Below are 27953 nucleotides of genomic sequence, written 5' to 3'. Positions count from 1 at the left end.
GCCTATCACAAAATACATTTGTCCTTATTTCTTTAGTCTACTCTATTAAAAAATGGTAAAGAGGACACAGTTTACCAGGAATAAAAGTATTTTTGCACCAACATGTTGATTCCCAAAGAGCCCTTGTTGATGTAGCATGTGTCAGCATTGGTGTGTCCTTAAAAAGTTTGAGAAAATTTGGTAAGTGAAGGACAAAAGAAGCAACAGGCCTAAAAAAAACTATAGAGTTGATGAGCGGTATCCGTAGTTACGTCCTTAAGAAATTTAATCATTTAATTTCATTTAAATAGCGTGAATTCAAAACAACAGATGCCCCAAGGTAAAGACGATAAGAAAAAAAGAAACCTGTGTCCGTGTAGCAATCTAATACTTACCATGCTCAGAAATGCAGTTTTCAAATCAAGCTTAAACTTTGGCTCTTCATGTTTGATGTGTTAAAAGGTCTTATCAGGTAATAGCAGCTCCTGAAGTCCTCCTGGGGTACAAGGCTCCACTCCCATTAGTGTGCACGAATGTCTGAGCAGTAACGCTGGACAAGCTGGAAAGGTGCAAGCTGGCTTACAGCTTTAAGACTTCAGCGTCTGGGCACTGGATTTGGATTCTGACTAGAAAAAGTTAACAGTGTTATTTAAAATAAACTTTATTTGTGCACTAATGGGACGTGTGAACTTCTTCAAACGGGAATCTTTTATTAATATCAAAATATAGCAGTGTCTTGACATTTATATACACTTTTACATAATCATACTCAAAACGATGCTGTTCAAGTAAAGGAGGACCTAAAAGTTAATGACTGTATAATTCACATTGTTGAGTATACTTTGGGACCACCTCCAGGGCCGCCTTCATGTCAGAGCTCCTTGTGTACAGTAGAGCTGATAAACTGTTCTGCTCAAAGCTGGACCCAGGTTCCTGAAAAACAAGCCAACAGGAGAAAGCATGAAGCATTCACGCACACACCCAAGGTACTGTAGTGGGTTGTGGTGGTCAAACTATAAACACTGGAAGTTCATGACATTGATTAAACTTCTCTTGTAATTCATCATTCGCTACCTTTCTCTCCACAGGCTATGGAGGGGTACGCTAATCCAGTTGAGTATTCTCTCCAGTGTGTCCACCATGAACAAGTCCGACTTATTGCCGGCAATCTGAACAAAGCTCTCATTACACTTGTACAGGGATCAGAAAGTCAGATATTCTATACTTGCAAAGTATCGTGAGAGGTCAAATATCTTCTCCACGTCTGCAAAACAGATGCAGGCTGGCTCTGAATTTAAGCCACATTATTTTTCTTGAAGCTGAGGTTGAACTAGTCGATCCAGCACCCTGCCACAGACCTTCCCATCAAAGCTGATCTTCCTCAACACACCCTCCGGTCCCCTTTCTTCAAAAAGGGGGAATGCCACTCCAGTCAAAGGGCACTTCGTATCACATCCACTATACCACAGCACAGGCAGGAAGCTTCTTTCCCTTCCTGACGTGTCTGTCAGAATCACTTCAAGACTGACAAAGTTTTATTCCATTTCCTCTCCAAACTCCTGCCGCAGCCATATTTCTGCCTACGAGCCCCTTCCTCAGGCCTGGCATCTCTGGTCACACTCAAATACTACACATACCACTGGAAGAAGCCAGGAAAAAATGTGAAACTGTATTTACAAACCTTTTGAGCTTCCCGTATCGGATCGAGGAGAGGAGTTTCTCTTTCTCTGCTTCACTTGCGCACTGTTCATATGCTGTCAGAAGACTGAAAATGACAGAAAAGACAAAGATTTAATAAATAATCCTTCATATCTTACATTAGTATGGAGACACAGCGTGTCTTATGATGTATTTAGTTATTTTGTTCTGTGGCCACTCTATTCACTCAGCATCTAAAATATCCAGTATGGCCAGTATCAGTATGGCCTACTGCCATACTGATTTTTTTAAACATCAGGTGCAGATCTTTTAAATATTCCTGCAATCAGATCCACATATCCTGAGGGTGCCTTCAGTTAGTGTGTTTTTTATGGAACAAGCTGCCTGCTGATCAGAGATCAATTAAATCTGTGCCGATTACAGATGTGCACAATACACTCCAGACAAAGAAGAAGAAAAACAAGCCACACACTAAACGATATCATATGAAAATGCATTAATGCAAAAGACGTATTATTAAAATGTGGCAACTACCTCAACAAAAATTTAAATTTGAAATGATAACAAAACAATAGATCATCCATCCACCCATTCTGAGCCCTTCCCAAATGACTGAACTCCTCACCCCATCTCTAAGGGAAAGCCCAGCCACCCTTTGGAGAAAGCTCATTTCCACCGCTTGTCTCCATGATTTCGTTCTTTTACGTTCAAAATAACTAATAACAAATAATAAAAAGATCAGGCTTAGATGAACAAATTAACAGAATTCTCTACAACAGCTCCACCAGGTGGCAGACGACCACACTGGTCATCACTTAAAATGTTAACGGATTAAAGCTGCTTGTTGATTTGATTGTACACTTCTTTATGATGCACAGGAGGAAATAGCCCTAATCTAACAGGCAGCGACAATAAATAAGGAACTGTAACTAATCCCTCCTGGTCTTTATTTTCGTCTCTCTCTTGGCTGTTAACTTAAGATAAAAGCAAATCAGGAACCCCGGTGAGCTGTGGAGTATGCAGTATACTGTACTACCAGCTACCTGTGTGGTGTGCTGTAGTGTTCCAGTATAGCAGCTGCTTTGTCTCCAGACAATCCGCTGATCTGCATCAGCTGTCTGGCAAACACTTCTCTCACCGTCTGACACTACAGAGGAAGAAAGAGTGAAGCCAGGATTAGAGACGATCACCAAGACAACCAGTTTAATTCAGGCTTTTGAAGCAGATTCACACCTTGTTTTTGACTGCACCGTGGTTGAACTCTGCAAAAGACATAAGGGAGCAGGAGGGGAGCCCTCTCTCCTCTTCGTCACTGCCTCCATCGCCCTCCAGCTCTCTGGAGCGACAGATCAGCGTTCGGTTCTGAAAAAGGTTTAAACAGGAAAAAAGCAAAAGTTACAGTTAAGAAAGATGTAAGGCTGATTTTATCTTATGTTAACAGTAATATGATCCTCATGGCCCAACTAACAAGTGTTGTTATGCAGTAGAGACGTGCGCACAGGTGGAAGCTGGTGCTGCCTAATCTCAATGTGACAGCATATATTCAGATGTAAATCTTACCAGCATCAACACAGTGGGAAACGTGGATGAAACAGTTGCAAGGTTTCATGCACCTTTTGACTGTGGTTGACTGCACCACCCAGTGGCCAGAGGTGGTCCCCTTAGCATCCACAACTGCGGCGGTGGTGTCCAGGGCATTTTTGACAAATTGGGTTTCGCGTTTCAGTTCATTACAGAGCTTTAGTCTGCCATGACTGACGGGGGGTCAGGATCCACCGCACCACTGCATATGACCCACAAGCTAACAGGATGTGCGAGCAGTTTCACAGGTCGCTTAAGGCTGTGCTCCATGCTTCTCTAACAAATGGCAACTGGGTTGGACCACCTCCAGTGGGGTTTTGCTGGGGCTGCGCTCTGCAGTTAAGGAGGATCTTGGTGCCTCCACCCCAGTGCTTTGATTCAAGTGGACTTGCTCCTGGTCTGGTACACCTTTGCCCCAAAGACTTCAGAAACTTTAGAAAGTTTGTTTTCGTCAGGCATGATGCCCATAGGACACCATGCGTCTGAGACTCGACATAAGGAGACTATATGTGTTGATACACTTAAACCCGCACACATTATTTCGGACAATCAAGTAGTGACAGCCCAAGTCCCCCGCCGCAGCCGCCCACTTTCCACAGGGTTAAGGGTTTTCCCCCTAGGAGCACCGCTCAACCGACAGAGCTCGAGTTTTCTTCAGCCTTTCCTGACCGCCCACACCAGCCTCATTCTCAGGACAGAGCTTCCTCTACCAGTTCTCTGCCTCCCAGGTTCAGCCGTTTGCTTAAGCCCAGGGTCCTGGACTAATATGAGACCCTACTGGGTGTTGGGAGGGGGAAGCACCACTAGGTGGCTCCACTCACACCCAGTGTGTTAGAGTTTTCACGCCTTGAGTGTTCAGTTGTGTGAAGCCGAGATTAAAATATTGGGCTCTCTCATGTCGCCCTTACATGACTCCACAATGTAAAATTGGAACATGTATCTTTTTGTGTTTACCTGGTACAGTTTAGTCAGGAATCGTGTCATGATGGTGAGGTACGCCGCTGACTCCCTCACATCCTGCACTCTCTTCACAAAGAAACCGTCAACCACCTAACACACACACACACTATGTAAATACCATACACATAAAACATGGTTAATTTTTAGTTAAAAGTCAAGGTTAGAAAATAACTATGTTGTGTGTTTTGTGTGTTTATTTGTTATGGCGCTGGTCATTAATGTAGCTCAGAGCCAGACAAGCAATGCTGTGATTACATCTAATCATGATATGAATGGTAAAAAAAATTAATGAAACTCAAATATCGGCAAGTTTCACAGATACAGTTGTAATTATTCAAAATAAATGTATCATTTGTCAGCAAAGAAACAAAAATTGGACAAAATATAAATGTACTGTCACTGGTCGCCTCACTAGCTACACCTGCTCGACTGGTCTGACGTCTCTCAATTTCTGCTGCAACTTTCAGATGGAAAGATAAAAATTTAAAGTAAACAACAGGAAAGCATGGATCTTTCTCGCCAAAGTTTCGGGCCGATGATATTTTCTTGGCACAATTTCGGCTCCTTAGTATGGTAGAGATGCTACACAGGTGCCACAGCGTACCATCTTCTGATGGCTGCGTCCAGCAGGATACCACAACATTTGTTTCAGTTTGAGTGTGACCCATGTGGCCCCAAGTGTGCACTCTACCTGTGTGTTGACTATGGCCTGCTGCAGTGTAGTTTCAGGTAAGCTCAGGTGAGAAGCAGCTGATCCACACTCCTCCACTAAATAGATGGGCTTATGAAGACCGCACCTCTTCAGTCGGAACTGATGGAGGGAAGAAAACAGACGAATGAACAAAAGCAGGAGGTGCTCCTGCAGGCCGACGCGAGACGAGGAACAAGCACCGGGTTCTGATGATGTCACTACTTTATATTTTCCAGTTCATACTCATGTAAATTGAACTCAGTTTGGGTTCATCTTGCTTGTAAAAAGCACAAATCATCACCTGTAATTTTGAAGGCGGCGTGCCACCTCACAAATTAATAACTGTATTGGATAAAACCGCGCTGCACACCGACCTTCTGTTCCCTGAAGCGTCCATCGATGATGCTGCCGCACAGGTCGTCCATCCTCTTCCTCTCCACTATGTAGTCAAGGACCAGCTCCCTGCCTACAGGCGCTCGCAACTGACCTGAGACATAACAATCATCCCTGTAAGTTAAACAGGCATGGCTCGGGATCCCTCCCATCAAACATCAACACTCCCACTATCTCCTCCTGTATGTGTTACCTGCAACAGGTGCCACCTTTTCCCGAGCCACCCACAGGAAGTCCCCGACGTTTAGTTTCCTGATGTCAAAGTTGACTCCATTTCTCTGAAGCTCTTTCACCAGCTCCTGCTTACGGTGATGACTCCCACTACATAACAAATAAATACATACAAAATTCAATTATATTTATTGAGGTGCTTCACATGGTAAGATAAAGATCCTACAATAATACGGTGAAAACCCAACAATCAGACGATCCCCTATGAGAAACCACATGGCAACAGTGGGAAGAAAAACTCCCTTTTAACAGGAAGAAACCTCAAGGACTGAATGGAGCACAACATGGTTGTAAGAGCAGTTATCGCATGAGAACACAGTAACAACAGTTAGGTCAGTAAATGTGAATGACTGTGATAAATACTGCTGATATTAATACACATATTTATACGTACACGGCTTTTAATATGTTTAAATTCATCAGTAACATCAGTAGCGTGTTTCTTACATGTTAGAAGACAGATCTCTTACCCAGTGGTCTCGATGAAGTCAACACAGAGCATAATTTCATACGTTCCGGGTAGGAGACATTCTGCGTTCGGCTTTCTGCTTGTCGTCATCGTCGTCTGTGAATTCTGTGGTTTCCCCGATGAACGCACGTCGTCCACGTCGCAGCTAACCTCAGTGACGGTGGGTTGTCTCTCTGCAGGGCTGTGAAAAGAAGAGGAATGCTTTATTCCAAGAGGGAAATAAAACAGGAAAAAAATAAGGAGATGAGGATTCAATCTTTTAGTTTCCACTCACTGTATTCTGTTCTCCTCCTCTTCTTCATCTTCATCACTACCAGTGAGGTCTACGACGTGATCGTCTTCCTCGGTCGCCCCTAACTCACTCCTAACCGCCTCTCTGTCCCCGTCTGTGTTCGTCTGCTCTACTGACGCCAGTCGCTCGGCCAAAGTCAGACCTCCTTCTGTCAGAGAATACCTGAAAGAAGCACAAAGTTAGGTTATACGCAGGCAAAGAAAAAATACTGCATGGTGGATTACATCTTTGTGGTCGTTGGCAGAGTTTAAATAAAGTAGAGCTGAAACAGCAACAACTATTAAGTTTTAGCAGCAAGTGCAACAACAAAAAGCAGCCAAGAAGCATCAACTTTGTCAAATACAGCAGAAGAGAGAGACTAGAAATTATTTGATTTGTTAACAGTCTGATTACAAAGTTGATCCTAATTTCAGTCAAAATTACACCGATTCTTTTTCTTCTTACCAAAGCAGATCGTCTGCTTCCACCTCACCCTATCATCCTCCTCCAAAACCCTCTGCAGGTCCTCCTACACTACATCCATAAAGCACCTCTGTGGCCACCTTTCCTCCTGCCTGCCAGCTCCACATTCAGCATCTACTATCCCTGCTCTGCACATGTCCAAACATCTCAGCCCCACCTCTTTGTCTTCAAGCCTGAGACTTCAGCCTGAGCTGTCCCTCTGATGCATTCATTCTAATCCTGTCCAAATAAGTCAAAAGCTTAATTTCTAAAAAACACGTTTTACTACCTAAATTAGCTGCACTTAAAACACTCAATACGAAAATAAGCCGACTTCTACAAGACTAAAAGAAAAGACGTGAGGTTACAGTAAAAGCACTGACACGCTTCAAGCAGCCGTACCTTGCAGGATTGTGAGTCTTTATCACCAGGTTCTTCTGGATCAGAGTGCTGACTGAGCTCCAGGCGGTGTACTTACTGCCTAAATCAGGCTGCAGACAGAGAAAATGAAGGATGGACACAGGGTGAAGAAGGCGTGCATGCAGACGGATGAAGAACACATGAGATCAAAGTGAAAGCACTCACCACAGTGAACGATTTGTCACAGAGATGCTGAGCTTCTGCCTGCAGCTCCATCTTAAACATGTAACCTTTACTACCAGGGACCTAGAGAGAAAGCACACGGCGGTAATGAAACACCGGTTTAACACTGACTGATGCTGCAGTAGTTGGAAGAAAGAGGAAAAATCTACCTCAGTTTCTTTGTAAAGAGTCAGCAGCACAGCATAACCCCCGGATCTCTTCTGGGGGACATACTCCCTCCTCTTCTTCCTCCCTCCATCTCCTCCTCCATCCTTTCCTTGATCACCTGCAGCATTTTTCTGTGAGGAAAAAAATAATTACACACTGTAATGACAATGGAAACATCCCCTCATACTGCAAATATCTGGCTGAGGTTTTTTTTGTTGTCGTTTCTGATGCTTCTACTTTTACTGTAATCACAAAAAGCATTTATTGGTGTGAAGGAAAATATTTATTTCCATGAATCTCCTCTTTGTTTCCAACTTTACCTTTTTGGATGGAGCCAGGATGATGTTATTGTCTGATCGGCCAGGAGGGGGCGCTCCTTTGGGGAGAGCGTGTATAGAAGCTTCAGCACCTGGAGCAGAGGAACAGGTGAAGACACGGGAGCTGGGTAAACTGGTTGGTTTGTGATACGTGATTTTCACAGAGTAAATATCATTTAGAGGTCACTCGACAAGGCTCACACGTCTCTGCAATGGTCTGACCGAAGAACACGTTACCAGTTCCACTGATTATTTTTTTATTTATCTTTTTTTGTTAACAACTCCCTAGTTTTACTAATTTCAGAATCTCTTTACAGAGTCCCACCATGATGCCTTCTTTGTTTAGTGAGATGCTGTATAGTGAGAAATAAAAGAAGATTACTTCAGTTTGCCATGTATTCTTTCAGCTCAATATATGTTGATGTTTGTTTGTTTTACAGGGTAAAATATACCTGACATTAATGATAATGTTACAAAACTGCTTTCAGTGATCTGGGGTTAAGCTTCCATTAAAAGCTCACTTCCTCTACTTTAAACAGACTAAATCTTTGTTCCTTTAATGTTTTATGATTTGATGCAAAACTACAGACATTGAACACAACATAAGTTTTATTGAGAGGTCAACAATTACATGAATACAAACTTCCAGATTTGCAAAGCAAACTTTGCAATGATGCATTTTTTGTATGATTTTCAACAGTTTTGCTCTTAATTCTACTTTTTAATCACAAGCTCATTTTGTTTGATTGCCTGATCATTGACGACATACAAAAGCCAGAATGATCAGGCTCCATTATATCTGAAAAGAGCACTTCTCTCTCAGACTGCCGGCTTACTTGTGGTTCCTAGGATAGGATTTAAAAGTAGAATGGGAGGCAGAGCCTTCAGCTTTCAGACCATCTCTTCTAATTAGACAGACACCCTATCTAATTATTAGTTTAGGCTTAAAACCTTCCTGTTTGATAAAGCATATAGTTAGGGCTAGATCAGGTGACCCTGAATCGTCCTTTAATAGTGCTTCTAAAAACTTCTAAAGAAAGGCTACTCTGGGACTTCCCATGATGCACTGAGCCTTTCTTCTCCACTCCTCTCTTTTCACTTCTGATGTTTTTAAATGCCACAACTGCATTTCTGAAACTTTTGTCTCGTCTCCCTCATAGTTAGTCCTTGGTCGTCTAGTCCTTGGTCTCTTTGTGTTGCTAATGTCAGATGGCTGCCCTTTCCTGACCCTGGTTCTGTCGGAGGTTTCTTCCTGTTAAAAGGGACCTCTTCTTGACCACAGTTGCCAAGTGCTTGCTCATAGGGTATTGCCTGATTGTTCCTCTCTATCACTTTTAAAGTGCCTTGAAGCGGCGGCTGTTGTGATTTGATGCTGTATAAAGAACACTGAATTGAAACAGTGAAGAAAAGTAACACACAAGTACACATACAGTGAAATCTAGTCTAGTTCTGTGTTGTAAACATATGAGCGTGTGTTTTGGATCATCTTATCCACCCATGCGTTTGCTTCTTACCGTTCTCTCTATAATACCGTTGCAGCTTTTCATCCAGTATCTTACAGATGCCGTCTCCGAAGTTTTGGAGGATCTTTGCCTCTTTGGCGTTCTTGAGCGGCAGTGGATATTTATTCAGTGAGTTGATGGCCTTGAAAAAGACAGCAGCACACAAAATTAATAGAAATTAGCCATTTCTGCTTTCCTGGTGATTTATATCCCTTTTAATTCCACATTGTCCATCAAAAACGGAAAGCTTGTAGACACATGGAAGGATTTTATTTGTTATATTTGTCCACAGTGGTGGTTTGTGCACCTCACAGCAAGAAGGTTTATGGTTTGAACCTGCCAGCCAGCTGGAGCCTCTTTATATGGCGTCTGTGCCTGCATGCTTCCCTCTGGGTACTCCAGCATCCTCCCACAGTCCATGCATGCATTTCAGATTAACTGGTGTTTCTAAATTGACCTTGGGTGTGCCTGTGTCTGTGTGTTAGCCCAGTGATAGCTGGGGTAGGCTTCCACCCAGAAGCCAACCAGGATCCCTCTTGCTTTAAGGCGAGAGTGCTAACCCCTGCTAACCGCTACATCCTCTGTACCTTCTGGTAGGTGTACTGGATCTTCAGTCCTTTCTCCTTCGCCTCGTCCCGGAGCTCGGTGAGCCACTTGAGGAACAGCGGGTTCGGGCACGAGGACAGGGTGCGTTTCCGACCCAACCGGACCGGCTCGGTGGCGGGCATCCCTCGGGATCTGTCGGGAAAAGCAGGAATCGTTTTAGCCTGTGTAAGATAAAGTCAACCCCAAATAAAGTTTTTCAAACAAGCTACGGGAGCTCTGCGGGTTCAAAGACGTGTGTACAGACAGTTGGATCAGACAGAAATGTAAAGAGAAGTTGTGTGGATGTCCTATAATGCTGATTACCTTTCACTTGTTGACTAGGAACGGCTACTGGCGCCTTGTATTCAAAGACACAGCCCACTTCCTTGTTGACATATGTCACGTGACACAAAAGGGACGGAAGACCCAAAGGTTCCTAATGTGACGAGTGGCCTCTAGCGGTAAAGGAGGCAATAATAGTATAATAGTAATATAATAAACCTGTAATCTGAAAAAACATTTTAAAATCCAACCTTAGATTTAATAACTAAAGGCAACACAGAGACATTTTTTACCTTTATAAAAATATGATACTAATTTAAAAAGAAAAAGAAAAAAGAATTGCTGGTCTCCAGCTGTCTGAAATGGTTTGTGGACTCCTTTGTTTCAGAATTATCCAGATGTATTCAGTGGTTGCACATTTCCACAGAGCCTTCCAGCATACATCACACGCCAAATAATTTGATGTTGTCTTACTGAAATATGTAAAACTCTCCTTTGAAAAAGATGTGTAGACGTTAGCACATATACTCAAAAATGTGCAGCACTTCAGACGGGTGCACTTATGTACTGTCGTACCATCAGAGATGCTTTTGAATTGTTCACTGATAACAGGTCACGTGATCTGTCTCTTCTTTAGCCGGGATGATGTCATGATTCCCAGAAAATATTTTCACAGTTTTCAGAGAATGCTGCAGTGTTTCAGCATCTTGGTTTTTGTTGTCCTTTGTTTTTCTTTTCATTACTGGAGGCCAGATGTCCGGCAAAGAGAGATGTCGCATAGGCAAAAGAAAAAGCTTATAGTGTCCTGTACAGACTGACTAGGCCACTAAATTGTGCTGGAAAGGGTGTGCAGGATGTTAGGGTGATTAAGGATGGAGGTGGAAAGGTGCTAACGAGTGAAGGGAGTGTGCTAAGAAGGTGCAAGGAGTGGTTTAAGGAGCTGATTAATGTAGAAAATGAGAGAGAGAGAGAGAGACTGCTGAGGACAGTTAGTGAATCAGCACATGGTGTCGAAGTGGGTGCAGCTACGAAGAGGTGATGGATACGTATAGAAAAGGTTGGAAGGAGCTTCACTGTGTCTTTGTGGATTTACAGAAAACATATGATGGGGTATCAAGAGACGAACTGTGGCACTGCATGACGAAATAAGGAGTGGCAGTATGTGAGGGTGGTGCAGGACATGCATGAGGACAGCAAGACAGATGGGTTCAAGGTGGGGGTGGGATTACTACTTGCTTGCAGTGGGGATGGAGTGGCTGACAGGTGAGGTAGGAGTGTCATCTGATGATGTTTGGAGAGTACATTGTGACATGCAGTGAGAGTCGGGAGCAGGTGGAAGAGAGGCTGGAGAGGTGGAGGTATAAACTGGATAGAAGGGGAATGAAAGTCAGTAGAAGCAAGACTTAATACATTCGTTTGAATGAGAGGGAGACATGTGTAACAGTGAAGCTGGTGGAAAGGTTAAGACGCAAGCAGCAGGTTAAAGTTTGGTGTTACAGAGGAGGATGTCATGGATTGGGCGAAATGGAGGCAAATCATCGACTGTAGTGGCCTTTAAAGCCAAAAGAATACTTAAAAGGGACATTTAACTTAGATCAGTGGATTCAGCACTGAACTCTTTTCACTCACAATAGTTTTTAGAAGTCTTTCTGAGGCTTTGTAGTGATTTCCGCTGCTGAATAATGTCTGTTTGTAATTGTTTTTAATGTAGTTCCACCTGTTGGCTCAAAGGACATAACCATTTATGACTGGTTTTCAGCCTCGCACAGATTTCAACTTTGCTAAACTAAACTAACCTCTAAGCTCACACTCATGTTTGAAGAGTGCCTGGCGAACATTGAGAGGCTCTTTTTACATCCCGTCCTCTTACACAAATAACTTCTAACACCAATACAAACAGAAGTGGTAGAAACAAATTTCCTAAAACCACAATGTCAACCATGTGGAGTTACTACAAGTCAGTAGCATTAATCTTCAGGTCAACACAAATATCTTTACACTTTAATGTACCTAAACAATTCAACAGTCTTAGAAAGCACATAAAAAGATAGATACAGGAAAATGTCAATAGTGCTGCTATGTGGAACATTATTCATTAACAATGTGTGAAAAGGGAAGGTGTGAACAACTGTATGACTCTCAAACTTCTGTTTCAGTTAACTTTCAAGACCGTTATCTTGTCGTCACCTGAGTCTTTTTACACATATCCTGAGGCTGAAAGCAGTCTCCTGGAATCCTCCAACAAGACCGGACAGAGATCAGGAATCCGACCTCACCCTCCCAACCACAGCCTCTACCTCTCTCTAGCGCACACACAGCCAAACACTTGGGAAAGGTAGCATAATTAGCGACTAGCAGCAACAAAACAAGGCGGTGTTGTGAAATGAAATGCTGTTGCTGAAGCATTTGCGGTGTATTGGAAAGGGTTGGTCTGGGTGGACTGAAAGGCAGAATAATAAAGCTATTTGAGGATTTATACAGGAAGCTCAAGAAAATCCACCAATGAGACTTAATATTGGCTTTACTGCTTCATATTTGAGCGGATATAATGATACTGAACACACAGCCCTATGTAGAAATATGGACTTAAAGATTTAACAGTCAATTGTACCAAGAACTCAGCAGCAGTAATAGCAACTAAAGCTGTGGTCAGAAATGTACATCCAGTCATCATGGGCCCAAACTTTGTGGTGATTTTGGGCTTTTAATGATTTCTTTGAACTGCTCTTTTTCCAGGGTGGAATGATTTTACAGCATAAAGCATATTAAATGACTTTGAAAAACAAGAATTGGGTCCACAAGTTGCAATCTGCTTTGAATTTTCTCTAATCGACACAGATCAAAACACCCCCACTTATATCTGGTTAAATGTCCCTTAGCAAGTTATGCGTCAACCAGAAGCTTTTGATAGCCATCATCAACCCACATAGCAAAATTGGTATGGTCCGGATCTGGTCCACACAATGTGCTTACACATGGACCACATACCGCAAAGAATGACGGCCCTTTGGTGGCCCAGATCTGGTTTGCCAGATTTGGCCCACACATAGGCCAGCACAAGGCCAGTTGCAGACACACTGGTAGTCCTGTGCTGGCCCATGTGTGGATTACCTCTGGCAAACCTGATCTGGGCCACCAAAGGGCCGTCATTCTTTGCAGTATGTGGGCCCCAGATGTCAGCCTAATGTGTACCGTAATCAAGCCATGTAATAACAACATGTGCCAGAACATAATAGTGCAAAAGCAACATAACAAAACTCTGTTCAGACAGTGAATGGACTGATTCTTATACAGTACTTTTCTACTCTCCCAGATTACTCAAAGTGCTCTATACAACATGCCACCTTCACCCAATCACACCACGCTTTCTCTAAGCTGAGTGCTTCCTAACTATATTCATACATAGTCACACTCTTGACATGCAGACTGGAAGAGCCAGGAATCGAACCACTAACCTTCCGATCAGTAGGCAGTGTTGGGAAGGTTACTTTTAAAATGTATTCCATTACAGAATACAGAATACATGCCCCAAAATGTATTCTGTAATGTATTCCGTTACGTTACTCAATGACAGTAACGTATTCTGAATACTTTGGAATACTTAATATATTATCATGCTTTTTACAACAACGTGAATGTACTATTGCTGTGTGATTTATTACTATTACTGAAGGTCCGCGACTCCGAACTGTAGTAAAGGGACCTCTGACTAATACGGCGGGGTCCCTGTCGGCTCGTAGCCGAAAAATAGCTTTACTTTGTTGTGTGGGTCAACTTTGCTTGCGAGAGACAGAGAGAGGCGTTGAAAGACTGCTGCAACGGAACTTATTGTTTTCGGAGGAAAACACAGACCCATAACGTGTATGGCAGTCCATTCTCCCTGCAGCACGGACTACACTGCCCATGATGCTACATTCTTTAGAGCTATGCTTGTAGCATTCTGCCTGTTAGCTTAGCACAACAACAACAACAACGAAAAGGCGCTCTCTCACCCAGGAAACACACAGTCGCAGAGAGAGAGAGCGTCGCCCTGTAACCATGGCAACCGTAACGCTGCCGCCTGGAACAACAGAACGTAGCTGTCAAACAAAACCCAAACAGTCCTGACCCGCGACAAAATGAAACAGGAAAGTACCGCAGTGTAATCCATTTATTTCAACAAAGTAACTGTATTCTGAATACCACCTTTTTAAACGGTAACTGTAACGGAATACAGTTACTCATATTTTGTATTTTAAATACGTAACGGCGGTACATGTATTCCGTTACTCCCCAACACTGTCAGTAGGTGACCTGTTCTACCTCCTGAGCTACAGCCACCCACTGGCAAAGCTGAGCAAACTGTCACTAGGTTTTGGATAAAGTGTAAACTCACAAACCTGTCAAACCTGCATTTGAAACGTTGGCTACCATAGCAGTATAGTATTGCAACATGGCATTTGGGTCTTCTAACTAAAATAGGAAAATAGGAACATAAATAGTGCCATCATTGCCAGACCTGGCCCACATCTGGCTGACATACACCCTACCATGACACCAGTCAGTCAGAAGTGCCAGCTTGATGCCAGATCTGGGCAAGACCTGTTTTCTATGGGCTTGGGCCACATACACCAAACCACAATTGGGCTAGGTGTGGCTGCCATCACATAGACAGTGCCATCTATGCCAGGCCTGGCCCTTATCTGGATGACATACGTCTTATCATGCCAGAAGTCAGTCAGCAGTGCCGGCTTGATAGCAGATCCGGGCCAGACCTGCTTGCTATGTGGGAAGGTTCTGTCATAATACTAGCTTGATATTTGATCACTTTTCTTGGCAGAATTGGTAAGTTTCCTGGGACAGACCCAGCTTTTGAAGTGAAGTCCAGATATTTTCAGTAGGGTTGAGGTCGGGCTTAATATTAGCTTAAATTTATCCATTCCAAAACCAGTTTTAATCTGTGTTTGGGATCATTGTCCTGTTGGAATACCCAACTGTGTCCACGGTTCACCCATGTATGTACCAGTACAACTAGCAGCAAAACAGCCCCAGATCATGATGCTACCACCATGCTTCACAGCTGGTACAGTGTTCTTAGGTTTACAGCCTCACCTTTATACCTATAAACATACCTGTTATTCAGCGAGGGCAACGAGCTCCATATTTGTCTCGTCTGAACATAAAACTTTCTTCTTCTTCCAGATCTCGGCAAAGTGAACTGATGATTTCTAAATCTGCATTTGTTCAGAAACGACTCCAAGAGATTTTCCCAATGTGTGTAAATTCTTCTTCTTAGATCCTCATTTGGTTCTTTAGAGTTCCCATTGTTATGAGCATTGGTCTGTCAGCTGACAAAGCTGACAAAGAGAAACTACCAGTAGTAGTCAAACATGATTACTGGAAAGGAGTTAACACACCTTGGCCTTGTCAAACTTAAAGACAATGTAGAACATTCGGCACTATATCTATTAATTTATATATTTATTAATTTATTTATATCTGTCACACACACTCACACACACACACACACTCTCTGACTTCACTCACTGGCCTGCACCAGTTACCAGTCACTTTGTGGAGCGTTGGACTGCCAGTACCTCATAAGACTTTGTTGTCATACCATCTCTTACCGTATATTACTAATCTCCATTTGCACTATTTGCTTATTTGCACTACTCTGCCTGGTTTACACTCATGGTCATTTATCCTTACTTGAATATTGTATATTGTATATTGCATAGCTTTCTTGTTATATGTAAAATTGTATTGTATTTATTTAAATTTTTATTTTTAATTATTTTATTTGCATTTTTTAATCTAGGGTTTGAGAGTAACGAAATTTCTATTCTCTGTATGTCCTGTACATGTGGCAGAATTGACAAATAAAGTTGACTTGACTTGACTTGACTAAATATTTAAATGGTTGTATTTATACTCTGGACCTTGTGTGGATTGGAGAAAATCCAAAATGCGTTCAAGCTTCTCCCCACGATTCATTTTCCTTTAGAGTAATTAGATTACATGTACAATCCTTCCGCCCTGGAAAAAGAGCAGTTCAAAGGAATCATTAAAACTGCTAAATTACCATGATGTTCAACCCTGACGGATGTAAACCATGAAGAACAGTTTTATTTTATTTAGAGAAAAGTAGCTATGAATGATTTAGTGTCCCCTCATGTCTTCATACAGTTTTACATATGCTGATAAGGATTTATGTAGGCTATAGTGGTAACATATTTTTGTGAGGTATGCTCCTGTTTTTAACAACGTGATTTAATTTCTTATTTTGTCCTTGTGTTCTGTATGTAAAGCAACATACCTTTTGCCCCTGGCAGGCTTCCCCTCAGGGCCAATAAAGTTTTCTTTACTTTCTTACTTTATTTACTTTTACTTCATCACGGCTGCTTTTCAATATATTTTACATATATTTCCTGTACTAAACATTTCCAAGGGCACTGCTTTCAAACTCACAGACACCTCAAGGACCTCATTACTATGTAACTATACTTTTGTCTCAGGAGTCCCTTCCTTTGGCAGCACCAGCAGGCAGCTACTTATAAGTCACTTAGTTAACCTCAAATCCTCGTTTAGCTTGCATCTGCAGTGTGGCTTACTGTAAAGGACAAACTGTGACCAAACAAATCCTCGTAATATATTAGTCCCTTTAATGGATAAATGTTTGTTTGTTTGTTTGTTTTTTTTAAAAAGCACATTTTCATAGTTTCTTGCTGTACATATAAACCCACTGGTAATATTCACATGAAAACAAATATGTAAAAATATTCTATCTATGATAGCGATTCTCATGCAGATCAAAATGCCACATGTAAATGCACAGATGAGCCAAAACATTAGGACCGGTCTTCTCGTAAATCAGGTTGCTGGAATTTGGTGAAACCCCTGACACCTGCAGTCTTTGAAACGACCAGCAGGTTGCAAAACAAGCCTGAATGCACGGAAGTCTATGAAAACACAAAAAAACATTTCTCATTTTTCTGAGATCTTAGTAAACACTTTCAATTATTCTTCAACATAGCATTTTATGAACACAGTAAAAAAAAAAAAAAAAAAAGTGGCCATGTCCATCTTTGCTATACAGTCTATGGGAAAGGCCTGATACACGACCACCTAAACGGCACCGTGTTTTTGTGAGTACTCCTGGTCAGCAGAGGCGAGTACCAGCGGTGTGTGTTGCAACAAGTTTGATCTGCAGCAACTCCAAAACACGGTTTCCTATATTTAAAAGTTCTGATGTTGCTCTACTCGAGCACTTTACTCAAGACAAAGTAGAGTACCCCAACAGCTTTTTGTAAAAGTCAGACTTAATCTTCTTTAATGCATTATTCCACTGAGTTATTTACAGTAGATGCCCAAATCCAAACACACACACACACACACAAACGTAGATATGCACACCTATACAGTGCAATCAGTAGCTTTCTTTCTCCCATGGCTATGCATCTTGGCTCAAACAGTCACCTCTGCACTCAACACAGTCCTCCATCGATGCCCCCTGAGTTAATTTCTGAGTATCTTCTGTATCTTCTCCCTTTACTGCTCGGCTGATCCAGTGGTATCATCGCTTTCAGCTCCCTGCGGAGAACCGGGAATGGATCCTCCGACCGACCCGCCGTCTCTTCCTCCCACTCTTCTCGCAGCCTTGCTCTTCAGCAGGGGGCTGTCAGGGTGAAGTGAGTGGAGATGGATGAGCAGCGCATCCTGAGTTGCCGCCGTGTGGCCGCACTCCTCGCACACGTACAGCTTGTTGCGTCGCTCCTTGTAGGCGTACTTCAGGGTGACGTTGTGGATCTTCTTCATGTGGGACTCCAGAGAGCAGCGCTGAGTGAAGGCCTTGTCACAGAAGTTGCACTTGTATGGACGGACGCCTGTGTGGAAAATGAAAGGAACATCATCCGTTACCTCTGTGTACGTGTGGAGGTCTGAATATGCCAAAAATAATATAATATATACTTGCATTTTTAAAAATGATTCACTTATTAGGTCATTTTTAAAATTTTAATTGTGTACGTTTTGTACACTTGTTTTATGGTCTAAACACACAAAGTGAGTGGCTACCTGTATGTGTGCGCACGTGTCTTTTGAGGTCGAAGGTGTCGTTGAAGCCTTTGCCGCAGAAGCTGCACAGGTGTCTCTTTGTCTCGTTGTGACACTTGATGTGTCTGTTCAACATCCGCTGGTACTGGAAAGTCTTCTGGCAGACCTGTAAATGAAGCAACAACATGACGATCAGGACACTTCCACACTTCGCCGACCTTCAGCCACCTTTCGTTTTTCTTGTGGACAAACATTAGGCAAGTTTACAGTCAGTGTTTACCTTTGTGTGAGGCATTCTGTGCAAACTGCACTCATGTAACACATCTCTAACCACGTCTTATCTTTTATATATATATATAATAACACAATTTATAGGGTTTTTTAATGCAGTGGGTGTTTGAGATAAAATTAGGTTGCATTTGGCAGCTATGATGGCAGTGTTTCTACACATCATTTAGTTTTACAAAAGTAATAAAGCTGAAATGTGTATTTCAGGTTCTACGATCATAACGCACAAAAAAAAAAAAAAAAGGGAAACGAACCTGGCACATGAATGCTCCCGTCGACCCACTTTGACTTTGACCCGTGGATCTGGTCACCATTGGGACCGGCTCTGGGGGGGGTGGGGTCGGTGCAGGAGGAAGTGCAGCTAATGGTTGCGGAGTGGGAATGAGAGGAAGAGCCAGAGCAAGGGGAGCAGGATCTGGGGGTAACTCGCCTGTAGTTACCTGAGATGGGAAAGAAAGACATGATTCACAATGCCATCCATAAATAATAATAAATCAGTCTAAGACCTTGTACAGTAACACAAAACTCTACCTTGTAAACTCAAACAAAAATATTTTGACATGTTGTGCTGCGCTCTGTCCCTCTCAGTTCTTACCTTTATTTTGGCTCGGAAGTACGTGGAGCTGGCCTGCGGCCTCCTCTTGATCTCTGACCTCCCCTCTGGTAAATCCGCCGGGCTCTGGGGTCTGCCGAGCACCGTGCTGGAGGGCAGCTCTGGGTGAGTTTGTGCGTCAATGGTAGAGTGTTTGGTGAGGCAGAGGGGTGTGGTCATCTGAGTTGTCTCAGCGGGGCTGGCCTCCACCTCCATCGTCAGGACGGACGGAGGAAAGATGGAGACTGGAGAGAAGAGAGAAAGAGAGAGAGGAAGTGTCACGTGTCATGTCTGAATTTCCTTCTTTGACACCTCCAAAATTTCCTGAGGGAAAAATCAGGTGATTCAGCTTCCAAATGATCCCCTGTGTATGGATGTTACAGTACTACAGGGGCCTTTTAGCCGCACGGACCTGAAATTAGCAATAAAGCTAAGGAGAAACTTCAGATTCTTCTTGGCTTCATAATTCTCCTCAGATTATCTTTTGTCTCTTTTATTGTGTCATTTCATTATTGATATGTTACTTACATTAACATTAATTGTAGCCTATTAAAGACATACAGACAGCAGTTAAATTTAATTCCACTTGCCTTTGATTGTATATCTTATTCTTTTATACAGAAAGTCTCTTAAATGTTAATAATTCGAAATGAAACTTTTTTTTAGTTTTAAACTCGTCCCTTGTTCACTCTCTGTCTGAAAACATTTTAAATACTCTCCCTTTAAGCACCTCAAAAATGGAAGATGAGAGCAGCAGGTGGAAGCCATAGCCAGGCCTGCGCTCCTGTGACGTCACACAGAGCTGCAAATAGAAAACGAAACTGTCCTGAACTGTGTGTTTAGAGAGATTACTTATTAACTATTGACTATGATTAATATGAGCATCCACCAGTGTAAACAGTAAATACACAAGAGAAAATGAATGAAACCAAACACCTCACATTGTGTGCTTCTACTAAACTTTTACTAAGTTACAAAGAAAAACAGGCAAATGCATTTTTGCATGGACAATAACCCAAAAAGTCTTAATCTGAAATTTTAATTTTTTTCTGCCACCGTTGCAAAACACAACTTATAAGCTTAACTAAAGGTTAAAAAAGACAAGAAATGTCTTTAAAAGGGGGTCAGAGGGTGAGAGAGTCACGTATGAGGACAAATTCACTGCACTGTACAGAATTTCACAACAAGCGGTCGGCTTGCACTGCTTTATATTTGCACTAGCAAATTAGCAAAGAACCACAGCTAAATAGGAGTGTGTACTTGTGTTTGTGTGTGTGTGCACATGTTTTTTTCCTATTGTTTAGTACGACTTCTGCACCCTCACCACACACACACACACACACACAGATTACCATTACTTGTTTGACCAGACAGTCTTGCAGCACCAGCTTTTTACCTTCCTCAAACAATCCACCTCCGCAGGGGTGAGTGTGTGTGTTCGTGCACTGAACCAACTGCATGTATGATTTGTGCAAAACACAACAAAACGTCACTGAAAGAACCAGAGACAAGCCATTCAACTGACAGTAAAACACAGAAAGGCGTGCAGGTGTGCATGTAGGGGTGTGTGTTACTCAAAGGCAGGCGTGGCTGAGCTCAGCCGAGACAACGAATCAGTTGAATGTGCCGTCGGGGCCTCGATCAGATAAAACCCAAATGTAAATGCAAATGAAGTGAGCTATATGAAGAGAAGACATAAAGCCAGTCTGTGAAGCAGCCGGATTAACGGAACGCTGAGAGAAACAGTGACGGCTCTGTGCAGCATCAACGCCACAACTGGTGAAGACATATCACTCTTCGAGCCTCTGTGGGTCTCCGGGTTGGGTTTACAGTGACGGCTCAAACAGGCCAACGGCTCAAAATAAACCCGGTGAAATACTTGAGCATTATTTGGTTAAACAAATGCATTCAGTGCTGTAGTACTAACCTCACTGCTCTCCCTACGATTCTGATTAAAATAGATCAAGCTAAGGCGCACACTGAGATCATTCCACACAGAAAGAGACTCCTCCAATCATGTATTCAAAACCAGCTCTGCAGGTTATTTGTAGAAACAGCTGAATTTCAATATGTGCATTGAAAGGTGACAGTTAGATGAGAGGGCAACTTGGTGAAACTCATAGTTGAAAGTCGGATTTATTTATAGAAGAAACTTTTGTGAAACACATTGGACATCAGACCATCAGTAAGATGCCTCACTGAGCATTTTCTAGTGTTTTAAACCCTCAGTCACAAATGTCTAGAGCAGGAGTGGGGAACTCCAGACCTCAACCTGTCCTGCAGGTTTTAGATATCACCCTGGGTCAACACACCTGAATCAAACGATTAGGTCATTACCAGGCTTCAAGGAAAACTTCAAGACATGTTGAGGAGGTAATTTAGCCATTTAAATTAGCTGTGTTGGATCAAGGATACATCTAAAACCTGCAGGACACCGGCTTTTGAGGCTGGAATTCCCCACCCCTGGCCTAGAGACAGGTGGCGTGTGATCCCCAGCAACCACAGGTTGCTGTGGCAATCCCCCGACTGGTAGGAGACTGGTTGCTGGAGGTAACTGGCTCTTGCCAGATAAAAATCAGTCGTAAAGATGTTGCTGCACCAACAACCTCTTTGATTGCTTTGGTGGCCAACAAGTCTCTACTAGTCTGGAAACACTTGTCAACTACACACCGAGAAACCTGTAAAACTTGAAAAAGTGCAGCGCAAGCTAGAAACGAAGAGTGGTCACCTTCAGAGTAAATGCTGCGGCCTCTGTTTGCTACCAACATGTGTCAAAGGCAGAACTTTTTTACTTGAAGAGAATTTTCTTCATTTCCAGTTTGTTACAGTCTTCATAGTTTCACTACTGCTCTGTGAGCAGTTGGCAAGTGTTTGCAGACAAGTTGGCATCTTACATGCAAACTACAGGCATTCTGCTAGAGACCTTTGGGAATACAAATTTTTCCTTGGTGAACTCTAGTTGCCAGGTTGTGGCCAACTGGTGACCAGGATGTTGATAACAAGCTATTTCCCAGCAACCACTTGCAACCAGTGTGGGAATACTAATTATTCAGGAATTCCAAAGGGCTGTCAGGCTGATCTGCCAGCTTGTGTGACTGAGGGCTTAGAGGAATTTAAGAAAAAAATGAAATGTCGCTGGACATAATCACTGTCTATCCGGTCATTAAGTCTGACATCACTAGCCGTGTCTGGGCCTAAACTCCGCTGCAGGTCCATATATCAAATGATCACTATGGCATTACTGAGAGTTGAAAAACTGTCCAAAGTCTTTCATTATTCATAAAATGATCAGCGTTCTGCTCTACCAGGTGTAACAATTGAGTTTAACATCCAGGCATCCATGAAAACGGAATTTATGACATTTAACGGAGTTAGAAGTTAGCAGGAAGTTAGCTCGCTAGCTTCTATCTAAATACAATATAGCATGTCCTGACTGTGGGGTTTTGGAAACAAATTAAAACGTACAGCTCTGTTATCACTTCCAACATAAATGAAGACAGAAAACTAAACAGCAGTGACGTTTGTAGGGTTACTGAAGTTTGGCTAGCTGGTATATAATGATGTGCTACGTGACCGCTAGCGACACAGCTATGTTAGCATAATATAAACAAGCTAACTTTTTTTCCACTCGATAAAAGTTAACGTGAGTGTTCTCGGTGGTCAGGAACAAATGTAATCGCATGGCAGGATGCTGTAAAAGGACCAAACTTCAGCCAGGAGAACAACCGAGATAATCCATCCACAATACGAGGTTAGTCATTCATATACTGCTGCATGGGCTGGGCTGTAGTTACATCCTAAGGTTTTAAAAACTGAGCTTAAACGCAGACTACTTTAGGCCCGGAAGTAGGATTCCTCACGTCATCACTTAACAACTGGATAGCAAGTGATCAATCCTGCTGTGGAATATTCACGACTATGTCAGTGAATGAAATGGTTAATGGACTGTTATTTTGATGTTTTTGGTGTATAAACAGCATTTTGAAAAATGCTCCTGTTGAAAAAAATTGACCAATAAATTCTTAAAATTTAAAAGAGTTTATATTTACAATCATTTACAAAGGTAGTAAAGCCTCACATTTCAAAGAAAGAAGTGGCAATGATCTGAGTTTATTGCTTATAGATCCTTATAAAGTCAGTAATGACTAACAAACTTATTGGCCAATCATTTTCCTATAAATGAGGCTTAATGATAAAAGTTCTTAGAGAGACTTTATGACTTGTAAAATGTGAGATCTTTTGTTTTTAAGTCACTACATGTCTGTACCATGACTGTATCCTCGCTTCAGTGCCTGAAAGACTCGCATCTTCAACATTAGCATTTCACATTTCATGAACAAATCTGTTAATCAAATTATCTCCATGAGGAACTTGATCTCCACATTTAGTTTCATCTACAAAGTTTAAAGCTTTTTGAACCTGTTTCTGGTGTGTGACACAAAACGTGTGCTATCTGCCACCGAGAGCCTAATCCTATGATTAAAAGCCGCCGAGATGATCAGAAATTTTCACTGTACTTTTTTACCACGTTTTCAAATCCTTCTTAATTACTCCTGAGTGCTGATAGTTTCTGTGGTGATTGCTGCTGGCTGGACATGTAATCTCATCTTGTATTGTTTGTTCACCTCTCCTGCCCCCCCTGACCAATGAATGAGGTGTGTGTGTATGTGTGTTTGGTAGTTAAAGGGCAACGTGGAGGGTTAAAACAACTCAAGGCTTCTACTCCATGAGCAAGTAAAGGAGGAGGAGTGGTGCTGCTTTAAATGCTCTGTAATATTTTCCTTTTATTCATTTAACATCGCTCAGCTGGTAGAAAGAGTCAACAATCAGTAGATAACTTGATCAAACAGAGGGTGTGTGTGTGTGTGTGCGCGCGCGCGCGCGTGTGTTTGCTTAAGGCGTATTGCCTGCAGCAGCAGGCTGTCCATAGGGTCCGTTACATTTCCTTCCATCCAATAAACATTAACCTTGGAGCAGTCATTGAGCAGATAGTGGAAACTGTTGGTGCAATGCAACAAACCCCCCAAACAAAACAAGACATCAGCTCCTCCTAGACTGCTCTGAGATTCTGGGGAACACGTTTAGTCGTTTTTCGCGACATCTTTCTTGTGTGTGCATACATGAGCCAGTCTGTGTAAAGGTGAAACTAACGTCTGCTAAAACTACAGAATGAAGTCAACACGACAACAACAAAACTTTTATTTGTGTTATAATATAACCTCAGAAAGAAGAATATTATTTAGCTTTATAGATAAAAGCTAAGTTTATATACATTTGGAAAGTAATAATTAGATTACATGTGACCTCTGAGTGTAACAGAAAAATAAGGCATAATGATACATAGACTTATACAAAAACTAAACAAGTATGCTATAAGCTAATTTTTACGGTTTATAATAATAATAATAATAATAATAATAATAATAATAATAATAATAAGTATTATTATTATTATTATTATTATTATTATTATTATTAGAGAAAAGCGGCGTGTAGGAGAAGATTTTTTCATTTCCATTTTTCATTCTTTTCCCCTCTTTTTCAGTTTTACTTCAGTTTTCTTACTTTAAATTTCTTTCAAAATGTAAAACACTTAAATGAACTTTCGATATATTTTCAATTAAAACTTTTATTTGAATAAAAAAGGGATGTCTCGTCTACTGCGCTTGAAATCAACGTTGTATGTTTGATGGGTTTGATGAGTTTCATGGCGGATACTGATGAGATGCAAGTTGATTTTCTGCTGTGTCCAGTGAACCATCTGGTCCTTACATCTGGGCCCAAACACTTTTAAGCATCTATTTATGTATATTGAAGATTTGTTTCTTTTCTCTGCCACCAGTATAAGGAGGGAATAAACTTTTATTTCAAACACTGGTACCGACCGGCGCAGAAGTTCAGAATCAGCGCATAAGCAGCAAATACCTGCGCATGTTAACAGCGGTACTCAGTAGTATTTTAATTTATGTAAAAGTTAAGAAGAAAGTATACCTACTTGGCAGTGACGCTGAAACACCAGCAGTCTTTGCAAGGGCAGTTATTATGACGTACTGTCTAAATTAGCTTTCATTTCAATAGCCACTGGGACATTAAAATGGCGAAATATTTTTAATTTCTATTTAGGAATATGTTTTTTCTCTGTTGCCTTTTTCACATGCAGCGGTTCAATGTGTGTCTAGAAGATGGAGGAGGGATGATACAGACTCGAAACAAAGGTTGATTTCAGACTGATGACCCATCAGAAACAGGCCCCGGCACATGTTTGTGGATAAAAATAAACCCTTGCTCGCGCCCACACACACAGAAAAGTGTCCAAAGCCATGGCATGTGGCGTGTCACAGATTTATTCAACACGCAGATTACTGAAGACAATTATCACATCTGAGTGTGTCAGCTTGTTATTAGGTTTTTGTGCGTCTCTCATACACGCCGGGCAGGTACATCAAGTAACGGCACATACCAGAAGATTTAGCTGAGACCGTTGCTGGGCTTGGCAAAGCGTTAACAGTACGCGGCACAATTACGCACTGACGTTCAGGTTTCATCTTAAGGTTTTTCCTGGAAAACTAGTTGCTGAAACTTTCTGCGACGTTTCTTTGGCTCGTGGATGTTGAGAAATAACCTGAATAAAGACATTACACGGCAGATTCCTTTTGTGTGTGAGTGGGGAAGGTGGAAATAACTGCAGAGAGAAATCATGTTTGCTCTTCTCTCTCTCTTCTCACTAAAGCTTCACATAAGACCTGAATCAAACCCAAAATGCCCGCGCGCTTTTATTTAGGTGGTTACATCCTATGTGAGTGTGAGTTTTTCCTCTTTTCCTTTTCCTTTTTTTTTTCTTTTTATCGATCTTGTTTGGGGAAAAACAGTTTGAAGCGTATCCTGGTTCAGTTCATCCAAGTGTTCCGGTTGCAAACACCCCAAGAGGATGTAAAAGTCAATGATTAAAAGTTAACGGTGATGGGATGAGGACAGAAAAAGGACACACACACACACAGGGAGAGAGAGACAGAGAGAGAGAGGGAACGAAAGAGGGGGAGGGAGAAGAGAGAAAGGAGAGCGAGAGAGACGTTTAGGGTGTAGTCCGTTACTTGTTATCTGATACCGGCGGGGTCTTACAATAAAAACTCCGCCGATGGCAACAATGGGGATTGTTTTCACGAAAACTGGGGGATGCGGAGGGGGCAGAAGGAGTCATTTGGGACCTCAACGTGTCATTTAAATGTAAAGTGACGCGTTCAAAGAATCAAACTTGGGAAAACCCAAACCCCAAACCCAGCTCAGTGAAAAAGTATGAAAATCATTGTGCAGGTCAGGAAAGCTGATGTGTTTAGTTTCTTTAAAAAAAAAAAAAAGTAAGACCAACACGTGTAGATACAATAAAAACAAAAAACAAACACACAAAAAATTAAAGGTGTAAAACATCATTTAAAACTAAGAAAATGAAGAGATTTGAATTCAAGTGTTTATTAATTGGCCTGTGCTGAATGACTAATCAGAAGCCGATTAATAGGTCGTTATTTGTGCTTCATAAGTCAGGCCGGTGCTATGCTGTACAAGGAAGAACAATCAGGGGTTGAAGGTCGATATGAAAAAAAAAAACCAAACACCGGGCCTTTGCGATCGCTTATAGGCCACAACACTGGAGTTGGTGTAAGAACACATTAGTCCTGTCACTGTTTGCTTTTGTGACACTGCTCAAATTGTTTATATGTGAACCATCAAAAACACGAAAAACGAGGAATGTTTTTTAACATTTTCATTAAAATGAAATAAGTTTAACTTAAAAGGTTATCTAAAGTAAGAAGAGCACAGCTCTGACACCCCACAAAACAGGAACTACTTTCTCCGAGCACGGCGGGCCGCTGCTGTTTCCCGTTATTCCGTGGCCCCGTTACAATCACCGCCGGACACCCCTTCCCTCGCCACCTGTCACATCGGTATTCCCGCTGGATTCCAAACCGCGCAAACAAACAAATAACAAAAATCCACAAATCCGTGCGTAAAGGCGCCCGAAAACGAGCCCGTACACGCTATCGCCAACATTTCTTTTTCTTTTTCTTTTTAAACAACAACAAAAATGGCTCATCGCGGCAGTGGACTCACCTGGGATGTAGACGTCCCCTCGTTCATGATCGGGGAGTTCACTCCAGTTCCGCTTTCCCGGCGAAACGTTCGCCTTTTTAACCAGAAAGGCCCTCGGCATGCTCAGTCAACACAAAGTCCCTTTGAGAGAAAGCGATGTGCAGGGAAAGCCGCTGTGGCGACGTAAAGTCACGTTAAAAGTGACAAAAAAAAAGCAGGAAACCGAGAGGAAAAACTGGAAGGTCGGTCCCCTCTTTTCCTTCTTCCTCCTCTTCGCACCTTTCTTCTCGTTTCGCAAGCCTCGTCCCGCTTTTTCACCTCCTTCCAGCACACCTTTCCTCTCTACCAGATTTGTTTTCGAGCTCTAAACAAAAGTCTTTTCGGCGTCGGGACAGGTGAGTCCGCTCAGGTGAGCTACCAGGTCAGGTACAGACAGATATCGCCCACAGCGCCCTGAAATAACGGGAGTGTGGCGTCACTAGGTGAGGGAGCGGGGCTGGGAGGGAGAAAAAAACGCAGATATTCCTGGTCGCACGCACACACACATACACAAGTGTCGATAGAGGTGGGTCAGAGAGCTGCACAGGTACTCATTTAAAAGCAGGAAACAGGCAGCAGCGCGCATGCGCGGGAGAAATAACGGTGACAACAAGCCGGAGAGAGCCTAGGTTAGGCCTCTACCTGTTGAACCGGTTTACCCCTCCTTTTATTCTCTGTCTCGGCCTTTCCTATCCTCTCTTTCTCCACCTCTTCTCCATTCCGCTTTAAGGTGTGGGAACGGTGAAAATGACGAGAAGAAAGAGTGAAAGATTGAGAGTGTGT

The 27953-nt window shown here is 42.3% G+C and overlaps 2 protein-coding genes across 2 annotated transcripts; both read right to left on the bottom strand.

The window, feature by feature from the left end:
- Window positions 1-664: 664 nt before the first annotated feature.
- mus81 (MUS81 structure-specific endonuclease subunit) lies at window positions 665-10253 on the bottom strand. Its single transcript, XM_084923596.1, has 17 exons — window positions 10175-10253; window positions 9853-10003; window positions 9278-9407; window positions 7767-7855; window positions 7449-7577; window positions 7282-7362; window positions 7099-7187; window positions 6238-6417; window positions 5965-6144; window positions 5457-5584; window positions 5245-5357; window positions 4871-4990; window positions 4174-4269; window positions 2872-3000; window positions 2682-2785; window positions 1661-1744; window positions 665-912 (listed from the first exon to the last, which is right to left on the bottom strand). Exons 2-17 carry the CDS (start codon window positions 9991-9993, stop codon window positions 846-848), a joined length of 1860 nt encoding a protein of 619 aa, XP_084779722.1. The 5' UTR covers window positions 9994-10003; window positions 10175-10253; the 3' UTR covers window positions 665-845.
- A 6939-nt stretch (window positions 10254-17192) lies between these two features.
- On the bottom strand, window positions 17193-27650 carry ovol1a (ovo-like zinc finger 1a). Its single transcript, XM_084918185.1, has 5 exons — window positions 27153-27650; window positions 19050-19291; window positions 18709-18894; window positions 18188-18332; window positions 17193-17997 (listed from the first exon to the last, which is right to left on the bottom strand). The coding sequence occupies exons 1-5, from the start codon at window positions 27250-27252 to the stop codon at window positions 17663-17665; spliced, it is 1008 nt and encodes a 335-aa protein (XP_084774311.1). The 5' UTR covers window positions 27253-27650; the 3' UTR covers window positions 17193-17662.
- Window positions 27651-27953: the final 303 nt, after the last annotated feature.

Source organism: Perissodus microlepis, chromosome 3 (assembly GCF_051167445.1).
Source record: "Perissodus microlepis isolate ML-2025 ecotype Zambia chromosome 3, ASM5116744v1, whole genome shotgun sequence".
Taxonomy (NCBI): Eukaryota; Metazoa; Chordata; class Actinopteri; order Cichliformes; family Cichlidae; genus Perissodus; species Perissodus microlepis.
This window is presented reverse-complemented; position numbering and strand designations above follow the sequence as displayed.

Excerpts from the sequence above, each read along its gene's own strand:
- mus81 (XM_084923596.1), bottom strand. The coding sequence starts at position 9,993 with ATGCCCGCCACCGAGCCGGTCCGGTTGGGTCGGAAACGCACCCTGTCC. Across the intron at positions 7,578-7,766 it reads TCCTGGCTCCATCCAAAAAG|AAAAATGCTGCAGGTGATCA; the intron begins GTAAAGTTGGAA and ends TTTTCCTCACAG. Across the intron at positions 4,991-5,244 it reads GACGCTTCAGGGAACAGAAG|TTCCGACTGAAGAGGTGCGG; the intron begins GTCGGTGTGCAG and ends TCCCTCCATCAG.
- ovol1a (XM_084918185.1), bottom strand. The coding sequence starts at position 27,252 with ATGCCGAGGGCCTTTCTGGTTAAAAAGGCGAACGTTTCGCCGGGAAAG. Across the intron at positions 18,895-19,049 it reads ACTTCCGAGCCAAAATAAAG|GTAACTACAGGCGAGTTACC; the intron begins GTAAGAACTGAG and ends TTCCCATCTCAG. Across the intron at positions 17,998-18,187 it reads ACACGTGCGCACACATACAG|GCGTCCGTCCATACAAGTGC; the intron begins GTAGCCACTCAC and ends TTTTCCACACAG.